Source organism: Tupaia chinensis, unplaced genomic scaffold, assembly GCF_000334495.1.
Source record: "Tupaia chinensis unplaced genomic scaffold, TupChi_1.0 Scaffold144806_1, whole genome shotgun sequence".
Classification (NCBI taxonomy): Eukaryota; Metazoa; Chordata; class Mammalia; order Scandentia; family Tupaiidae; genus Tupaia; species Tupaia belangeri.
This window is the reverse complement of record NW_006204667.1, coordinates 2,691,414-2,701,939: the sequence shown is the minus strand read 5'-3', so window position 1 is coordinate 2,701,939 and position 10,526 is coordinate 2,691,414. Positions and strand designations below refer to the sequence as shown.

The 10,526-nt window shown below is 38.4% G+C and overlaps 1 protein-coding gene across 3 annotated transcripts in view; it reads left to right on the top strand.

Annotated features, from left to right (window-relative positions):
- SRFBP1 (serum response factor binding protein 1) overlaps positions 1 to 8,834 on the top strand; it is an 89,033-nt gene extending 80,199 nt beyond the window's left edge. For all 3 annotated transcript variants that reach the window (XM_006167484.3, XM_027767856.1, XM_027767855.1), the window contains one exon: positions 8,503 to 8,834. In XM_006167484.3, the coding sequence (XP_006167546.1) occupies positions 8,503 to 8,687 (185 nt within the window). In that variant the 3' untranslated portion in view covers positions 8,688 to 8,834. The remainder of the gene's footprint in view (positions 1 to 8,502) is intronic.
- Positions 8,835 to 10,526: the final 1,692 nt, after the last annotated feature.

The window sequence follows — 10,526 nt, the reverse complement described above, 5'->3', positions numbered from 1 at the left end:
AGCAGGAATAGAAACTATATTCTGATTTTACTCCTAGAAGGAAAAGAAAACAGGTTCGGCAGAAACATGTGCCTCGTTTAGTGAACTTCCACAGACAGGGTCACAGTACATGCAGGCACTCCCGTGTTTTCCTAATGATAGGGCCAAGTGAAAGGATTTGGGTTTTTTTGGCTTAGATCAATATTCATCAGTTTATTTACAGATACATTACTTTATATAATATTTAAAAAGGGTATTAGTTTTTAATATTAAAATCTGTTTTCATGAGATAGTTTCATTTAAACTCTTCATCAGAGAACCACTCTGAATTTTATGACAGATTTCTAGATCTAGAGCACATTTGATTTACATAAGATACAGAGTATTTGTTTTCCATCTACATCATCAATATTAAGAGGTCTTTTGACAATAATGTCTGAATCGTAATGGAGAAATTACACACCCCTAGTAGTAACTAATAAGGGCATTAGATTTTTTCTTCTTTCTGATACTACCAGTTAAGCTCTATAAGCATCTAACAATATACATTGATTCATGGTTTGTTGTTTTTTGGGGGAGTTTTGTAAGGTTTTTGCCATAGGACATGTGTGCTCATCAGAAAGAGCGCAAGAGAGAGAGAGGGAAAGTGAGAAATCACACACACCCCTGGGGGATAGGGGATAGCCACACTGCAATTCCTTTTCCTCCATTCTCCTGGAATTTGGAGCATGACACACATGGGCCTGGCATGATTTTTAAGCCACCAGGTCCAGGACTCAAACCGTGGTTGGCCATGTGGGAGTCCAGCACCTTAGCCACTACATCCCCTGCTGGCCCTAATTCATGTCTTCTCATACTAGTGTATCTTCCCCAAGAAGTACTTTGTTCTTCAGAATCAAGTAATTAAAATGCGTCATGACATGAAAGCTAGAATATCTGGTACTGCCTTCATAGAAAATAACGTTACTGTTAAAAAAAGAATTTTGTCGGGACCAGCAGTTAGCGTAATGGCTATGTCGCTGGACTCCCACGTAGTCGACCGCAGTTCACATCCTGGACCTGGTGGCTTAAAATTCACACCGGGCGCATGTGCGTGTGTGCCCAAGATCCCGAGAGGAGAATGGAGGAGAAGGGATTGCAGCGTGGCCATCCCCCCTGGGGGGTGATTTCTTGCTTTCTGTTTCTCTGTCTGTCTCTGTCTGTCTGGTGAGCGCACGCACCCTATAGCAAAAACCTCTCCTAAAAATAAAAAAATGAAAGAATTTTGTCTTATATTTTTGAGTAGACCCAGCAATTTGTCTTGTAATAACTTGGTTCAATAAGAGAAAGAAGTAGACTCAGTCATCCTTTTTCTTTTATTTTTATTATTATTTTTTTGGTTTTTTATCCTTTATGTTTAAATTGTGTATCATCTGTCATTAATAGGGACATACCAGTTTTCTTTTTATTATAATTTGCATAAATGTTTTGTCTTTATTTTCTTTTTTCTATTTATTTTTTAAATTTTTTATTATTCATACATTAAATCACTATACATCATTTAGATTGTGAAGAGACTTTACCCAGCATGATATATACCTCAGTCCAGACCAGTTGAGACCACCATGCACATCCTCGTCAACAGATAATAAACCTTATCTGTGTCCCACCAGTGTCTTACCTCTCCATTTTCCTCCCAGATTTCCTACAATCTTCCCTTCCCACACTCTCTTTCCACTTTGTTTCTAGTATCCATTACAATTTTTAATATTTTTTTTTTTTTTGGAGAGGTTTTTGCTATAGGGAGCATGTGCTCACCAGAAAGACAGAGAGAGACAAAGAGATAGAAAGTGAGAAATCACCCCCCCAGGGGGGATGGCCACACTGCAATCTCTTCTCCATTTTCCTCTCAAGATCTTGGGCACGCACGCACACGTGCCCAGCGTGAGTTTAAGCCACCGGGTCCGGGACTCGAACCACAGCCGGCTACATGGGAGTTCAATGGCATAGCCATTACGCTAACTGCTGGTCTCTAATTTTTAATACCTTTATTTTCTCCAGTCTTTCAGTCTCTACCATAGAGTGTGGACAGTTGGTATATGTTAAGTGGAGACATACACTATCTCTCTTTCATAGCCTGACTTGCTTCACTCAGGAACACATCTTCTGTATTTGTCCACTTTCTATCAAATTCCAGGGCCTTGTTGTACTTTATGGCTGAATAGTATTTATGGAGTATATGTGCCACAGTTTTTCAATCCACTCATCTGTTGTGGACATTTGGGGTGGTTCCATGTCTTAACAATCGTGAATAAAGCTGCAATGAATATAGCTGTGCAAGCGCTTTTCCAACTGAGTGCTCTCCTGTCCTTTGGGTAGATACCCTTGAGTAGAACTGCCGGATCATATGGTAGGTATATTTGAAGGTCTTTGAGGAACCCCCATGTCATTCTCCACTGTGGCTGGACCAATTTACATTCCCACCAACAGTGTAGGAGTGTTCCCCTTTCACCACATCCCCTCCATCACTTATCATTATTTGTTTTTTTAATCTTTGCCGTTCTGACTAGGGTTAGGTGGTATCTCATTGTGGTTTTGATCTGCATCTCCCTTACGGTGAGGGATGTTGAGCATTTTTTCATATGCTTTCCAGTTGTTCATATGTCTTCCTTAGAGAGTTGTTTATTCAGCTCATTTTCCCATCTTTCGATTGGATTAATCATTTTCTTCCAGGTAAGCTGCTTAAATTCACAGTGTATTCTGGTTATCAGTCCCTGATCTGAGGCACAGTTAACAAAAATTCTCTCCCATTCCAAAGGTTGTTGATTCACACCAATTATAGTATCCTTTGCTGTGCAGAAACTCCTTAATCTGATATAATCCCACCTGTCTGTTTGGGGGATTATTGCCTGTGCTTTGGGGGTCTTGCTTAAGAAGTTTTTGCCTACCCCAATGTCTCCCAGTTTCCCCAGTGTTTTCCACCAGTAGTTTTATAGTTTGCAGTCTTAGGTTTAGATCTTTGATCCACTGTGAGTTTATTTTTGTTAATGGTGACAGGGGTTCAGATTCATGTTTCTGCAAGTGGATACCCAGTTTTTCCAACACCATTTACTAAAGAGTTTTCCTTTTCCCACTGGATTGACTAGTACCCTTTGTCAAAGATGAGTTGGCTCTATGTTTTAGGGTTTATTTCTGGAGTCTCTACTCTGTTTCATTGGTCCTCATGCCTTGTTTTTGTTCCAATACTATATTGTTTTGATTATCACAGCTTTGTAATATATTTTGGGGTCAGGAGGTGAGATGCCACCTACTCCAGTCTTCTTGTGCAGGATGGCTTTAGCAAAGCGGGGCCTTTTATGGTTCCAGACAAATTCTACAGTTGTCTTTTCTAGATCTGTGAAGAATGTCCCTTGTAATTTTACCGGAATTGCATTAAACATGTAGAATAATTTGGGTAGGATTACCATTTTTAATTATATTGATTCTGCCAATCCAGGAACATGGGATGTCTTTTCACTTTTTTAGTGTCCTTTTCAATTTCCTTTTTAAGGTTTTCATAGTTTTCCTTGTAGAGGTCTGACTTCCTTGGTTAATTTCATTCCTAAGTATTTTATACTTCTTCTGGCTATGGTAAATGGAATTACATTCTTCATTTCTGTCTTGTTGTTCATAAATAGAAATGCTATAGATTTTTGGATATTGATTTTGTATCCTGCCACTTTACTGTATTCATTTATTACTTTGAGAAGTATTCTTGTGAATACTATTGAGTCTTCTATGTATACAATCATGTCATCTGCAAACAGAAAATTTTAGCTCCTCCTTCCCTATTGGAATGACTTTTATTTCCTTCTCTTGTCTGACCGCATTGGCTAGAACTTCCAGTACTATATTGAATAGGAGCAGAGAAAGTGGGCAGCCTTCTCTTGTACCTGTTTATAGTGGAAAAGCTTTTAGCTTTTCCCCATTCAGTATGTTAGAAATTAGCAGAGAAAGTGGGCAGCCTTCTCTTGTACCTGTTTATAGTGGAAAAGCTTTTAGCTTTTCCCCATTCAGTATGTTAGAAATTACTTTTATTATGCTGAGAAATGGTCCTTCTATGCCAATTTTACTGAGAGTCTTGATCATAAAGACATGTTGTATTTTGTCAAGTGCTTTTTCTGCACTGATTGAAATGATCATATATGGTTTTTATCTTTTTTCTGTTAATGTGGTTTATTACATTTATGGTTTTGTGTATATTGATCCACTCTTACATTCCTAGAATAAAGCCTTACCTGGTCATGATGAATAACCTTTTTTATATGCTGTTGAATATGATTAGCAAGTATCTTGTTGAAAATTTTTGCATCTGTAGTCATCAGGGATATAGGTCTGTAGTTTTCTTTTTTGTAGTATTCATGTTCATTTTGTAGTATTCATGTTCATTTGGGAATGGAGGCTTCATAGAATGAATTCGGAAGGGTTTCCTTTAAATCTCAATCAACAGTGTGAGTAGAATGGAGATTCCCTCTTTCTTAAGAAAATTTGTTAAGTTTGGCAGTGAAGCCTTTGGGGCCTGAACTTTTCTTTGTTGGGAGTATATTTATTACTGATTCAATCTCATTGCTTGTTATAGGTCATTCAGGCTTTCTATGTCTTCCTGAGTCAATCTTGGTAGATTATATGTGTCCAGGAATTTGTCCAACTCATCTAGGTTTTCTTCTTTGTCGGCATAGAGTCGCTCACAGTATCCTGTAATGATATTTTGTATTTCTGTTATGTCTGTTGTAATGTTGCCTGATTCATTGCAGATTTGACTTATCTAGTTCCTTTCTCTCTTCTTAATTAGTCTGGCTAATGGTGTGTCAATCTGGTTTATCTTTTCAAAGAACCAGCTTTTGCTTTCATTTATTTTCTCTATAGTTCGCTTATTTTCTATTTCATTTATTTATGCTTGAATCTTTATTATTTCTTTTCTCCTTGCATTTTTTGTATTTTTTTGTTGTTCTTTTTCCAATTCCCTGAGGCATGATGTTAGGTTGTCCTTTTGCCACCTTTCCATCTTTTTCTTATGTGCACTAGTTGCTGTGAAATTCCCTCTTATGACTGCTTTTGCAATATCCCATAAATTATGGAAACTTGTGTACTCATTATCATTAGTTTCCATGAATCTTTTGATTTCCATTTTAATCTCTGCAGTAGTCATGAAGTCATTCAGAAATACATTATTTATTAGTGTAATGGCTATGTTGCTGGACTCCCATGTAGTAGACCGTGGTTCATGTCCCGGACCTGGTGGCTTAAAACTCACGGCGGGTGTGTGCGCCTGCATGCCCAAGATCCCGAGAGGAGAATGGAGGAGAAGGGATTGCAGCATGGCCATCCTCCTGGGAGGAGATTTCTCACTTTCTGTCTCTCTGTCTCTGTCTGTCTGGCGAGCGCACATGCCTTAGAGCAAAAAAAAAAAGAGAGAGAGAGAGAGAAATACGTTATTTAATTTCCATTTGTTTGTATATTTTCAAGGGCTTTTCCTGAGATTAATATCAAGTTTGATTCCATCATGGTCGGAGAAGATGCTGGATATAGTTTCTATGCCTTTGAATCTGTAAAGGCTGGTTTTGTGCCCTATCATGTGATCAGTCTTTGAGAAAGTACCATGAGGGGCTGAGAAAAATGTATATTTTGTGTTATTTGGGTGGAAAGTTCTATAGATGTCTGTCAAGTCCATCTGGTTTATGGTATCATCGAGGTTCTGAATCTCTTTGCTTATTTTTTGTCTTGTTGACCTGTCTAAAGGAGATAATGGGGTGTTGAGATCTCTGACAATTATAGTATTACAGTCTATCTCCCCTTTTAGATCTAGTAGTCTTTCCTTTACATATTTGGGTGCTCCTTAGTTCGGTGCATAGATATTTATAAGTGTTATATCTTCTTGGTGAATTAGCCCTTTTATTACTATATAATGCTCTTCTTTGATTTTTCTTACGGTTTTTGTCTTGAAGCCTGTTTTGTCTGAAATCAGTAATAGCGACTCCTGCTCTTTTTTGGTTTCCATTTGCATGGCATACCTTTTTCCAGCCCTTCACTTTTAGTCTATGTATGTCTTTATCCATGAGATGGGTTTCTTGTAGGCAACAGATGGAGGGTTTCTGATTTTTAATCCATTCAGCCAGTCTGTGTCTCTTGATCAGAGAATTTAATCCATTGACATTCAGTGTTATTATCAATATTTCCAAACTTGTCCCTTCCGTTAAGTTGGCCATATTCGTGGTTGTTTTTTGTTATCTTATTGTTGTCTGTCTGTCTTTAGTTTTCTTGGTATAGTACTCCTTTCAGAACTTCTTGAAGAGCTGGTTTGGAGTTGGTAAATTCTATCAGGTTTTGTTTATCTGAGAACATTTTTATTTTCTTTTCCCATATGAAGGATAATCTTGCCGGGTATAGTATTCTTGGTTGAAATTGTTTTTTTGGGTTTTGATTTTTGTTTTGGGGTTTTTTTGTTTTTTTTGGGTTTTTTTTTTTTGAGAGGTTTTTGCTATAGGGCGCATGCGCTCAGAAAGGCAGAAAGAGACGAAAGCGAGAAATTGTACCCCCCCACCCCACCCCAAGGGGGATGGTCGTACCGCAATCCCTTCTCCTCTATTCTCTTCTTGGGATCTTGGGCATGCACACATATGCGCCTGGCGTGAATTTAAGCCACCGGGTCCAGGACTCGAACTACAGTCGACTATGTGGGAGTCCAGCAACATGGCCATTATGCTAACTGCTGGTCCCGGTTGAAATTATTTTTTATTTAACTCTTCGAATATATTTCTCCGTTTTTTCCTTGCTTGTATTATTTCCGATGAGAGGTCTGGTGTTAGCCTGATGAGATAGCCTTTGTAAGTTACTTGATGTTTCTCTCTTGCCAGTTTTAGTATTCTTAATATCTTGTCTTTGTTGTTTTGGTCAATCTAGCTATAATGTGGGGCGGAGAGGGTCTTGGATTGATTCTACTTGGGTTTTTTTGTATTTCTTGGGTCTGGATGTTTGAGTGCCTCTCTAGACTTGGAAAGTTTTCTTCTAGGATTTTGTGGAATAGATTATCAAGGCCCTTATTAGTTTCTTCACCTTATATACAATTATTTGTATATTTGTGCGTTTCATGGTATCTAGTATTGTGTATTATCCTCAGTTTTCTTGGCTGTTTTCTCAGTATTTTGATCATTTTTTTCTAGGTGATTGGTTTTGTCTTCTACTTCCGAAATTCGATCTTCTGCATGGTCAAGCCTGCTTTTGATACTTTTGAGGGAGGTTTTAATTTCCTATATTGTAGCCTTCATGTCTTGACAGTTTGTTTGATTCTTTTTATGGTGCCCAACTCTTCTTTCATATTGTGAAAGTACTTCCTCATCTCTTGGAGCTCAATGTTTTTTTCTGTTGCATCTCATAGAATTTTGTTACCATAAATATTCTAAATTCTTGTTCTGGCATTTCAGTAATATGCTCTAAATTTTCCCTACTTGGAGACAGGTTACATTGTTCCCTTGATGGAAATGTGCTACTTGATTCTCTCATCCTTGAGGCTCTTCTTCGATTTTTAGTCACTTGGTAATGTATTCACTTCTGGTCAGTTTGTTGGAGAGGGATTCAGTGACTGTGAACTTATGTATTTCCCACACTGTGAAATAATTCTGTGCTGTTTTCTCCCTTCTACTAAGTACTCAAATGTGGGAATCACAGGTGGATATTTGCAATTGGATTTATGAAGGGGAATTTCACTTATTTTGCAGTCCCTACAGTGATGTGCAAAGAATTCTCCAAAACTCACAATGCTCAGATGAGTAGCTACTATGTCCCTAATCGTCTCTAGGCAGAGGCTAAAAGCTGAGAAGTAAAACAGAAAAGTAAGGTAAAGAAAAAAAAGGCAGGAAACAGCAAAAGGGAAAGAAGGCAAAGAAAAGAAGGAAAGTACTAGAAGACAATGAAAAAAAAAAGAAAAAAAAATCACTTCACAAAAAATGAAATTGGTATGAAAATGGAAACAGGCAAACTTGGAGGCAGATAGCAGATTTCTGTCCTAGGTTAGAAAAAAGACAGAGATTAACAAGAGAAAGGCCCAAGGTGGGTAGAAAGCTGTTTTTTGTTGGTTTTTTTTGTTTGTTTGTTTTGTTTTGTTTTGTTTTGTTTTTTCAGAAAGAAGAAAAAGGGACAGAGAACAGCAAGAGGGAGCAAAACATCTATCCTACCTGGCTGGTTCTGGGTCTGCCAGGGGTACACTGGCTGGGGGAGACTTCACAGCCGTGAAGCTGATTCTGTGTTTTCTTTCTTTATCTAAATGATACGACACAGCACATGAGGCACTCAGTAAACTTTAAGTTAGGAGCTGTGTCCCCAAATTGACTGCTCACAGAGACGTTTTCAACCTCAGACTGATCCCTGTCAGACTTTAAATTGTGAGATATCTCACATAAGGAAACCAAAACATCTTTCCTTAATGTTGGTTTGGAGAAGGTGAAATCTATTTCTCTTGTGTCCCATTTATGTAGATAGTTGGCTATTATTTTTGCTTTCTCTTTCCAGATTTTCCACAAAATGAACCTCAGATGAAGAATGGATTTAGCAGGAACACACAAAGACGACTTGAAAATCGAAAGCCACCATTGGAGCTGCCCCTTCATCCTTCATGGGAAGCAAGCAAGAGGCGGAAAGAGCAGCAGTCTAAAATTGCTGTGTTTCAGGGGAAAAAAATTACATTTGATGACTGACTAGTGCTTCTTTTTATGAGTTTTCCACCTAAAAATCATTTTCTTTTTCTTTTTTCCCTCACTATCTTGTTATTTAAACTTGTTTTTGAAGTCTCTTTGGAGGGGTCATAGGGTGGTTTTGCCTTTTATATTAAAAAAAAAAATCAGAGGGGTTTTTGCTATAGGGCACATGCGCTTGCTGGAGAGAAAGTAAGAAATCACCACCCAGGGGTGATGGCCACGCTGCAGTCTCTTCTCCTCCATTCACCTCTCAAGATCTTTAGCATGGACACACAGGTGCCCAGCATGAGTTTCAAACCTCCGGGTCTGGGACTCAAACTGCCATCAGCCATGTCAGAGTCCAGCAATGTAACCGTTCCACCATCTACTGGTCCCCAGGTTATTTTTACCTAAGCCTTTTATAAATTAAGTTCTTACTTAAAATGATTTTTTGATATGCCCCAGACTATATTTTCTATAAACAAAGTTTGGGATTGTAGAGATTTCGGATTATCTCACTTATTCTATCATGCATGGATTTTATTGGGTCAGCCCTGTTTTTCACCTTGAAGATAACTGTCAGGACATACTCAGGGCCAGCCTTGGAGGCACAGCGTCAGCACAGAGCTCTGCCATGCCGCACTTAGGCTGGAAGGCCCTGGGCTCACATCCCAAGGCCTCCCCATGCACATGGGTGCATGTGTGCCCAGGATCCCAGCCAGTTAAGTCTGTGCTGGAATCACAGCGTGCAAACCCTGTTCACAGTGCCCTCACTCTCTTTAAAGAAATTGACAAATGTTAAAATACATATATATATATATATTTAAAATAATGGAAAACTGTGAGAGATAATAGCTATTTAAAGTAGATCACCTTTTTTTTTTTTTTTTGAGAGGTTTTCGCTATAGGGTGCGGACAGACAGAGAGACATAGAGACAGAAAGTGAGACATTACCCCCCAGAGGGGATGGTCACGCCGCAGTCCCTTCTCCTCCATTCTCCTCTCAGGATCTTAGACACGCACACACACGCGCCCGGCGTGAATTTTAAGTCACCAGGTGAACCGCGGTCGACTACATGGGAGTCCAGCGACATAGCCATTACGCTAACTGCTGGTTCCCGAGATCACCCTTTTTTTAAGAGTTATTTTTGTTAGCAAAGCTAAAAGTAACCTATTGTGAGTAAATAGTAAAAGGAAAATATAAAAATAAATATTACTTTTTATTATGGTTTTAATTAGTCATGATCATGTACTTTTAGATTGTTCTAAATTTTCCAGGGCAAATTGTATTTTGGTTACCTTAGGCAAATTGTTTAAATGTAGCAACATAACCAGGAAATCAGTTTTACATTTTAGTGCATACAGTTCTATTACATCAGGAATGTGTAATATTTGATAATATCCTCTCAGAAAAACATCTTTTGAGACATCATGGATTGGATTTATAAGAACAACCCATAAGAAGTAGGCTTTGAAAAGCTTTTTTTTGGATGGCTGAGCTGAGAGTTTATGAAATGACTCGCAAAAGAAGGGAATGGTTGAGCATCCCTTATCCAAAATACTTGGGACCAGAAGTATTTCCAGTGAAAGGTTTTTTTGGATTTCAGGTTTCTTTTTTGGATTTTAGAATAATCACATTTACATCATCTAAACATAAAATTCAAGTGTCTCATGGTACTATGACATTAATTTTTTTCTCTGTATCCACAATTTTTGGCTCATAAATATTTGACCTTTTGTCTTTGGTCCCCAAATTAGCTCCAGATCAGCTTCAGTGAGCCCAAGGCACATCACAGAAACTCCAGTTGTCCTCTACCTCACCTTCGTTCTGTAAGGGACTGCCCCATGTCCAGCTGTGAT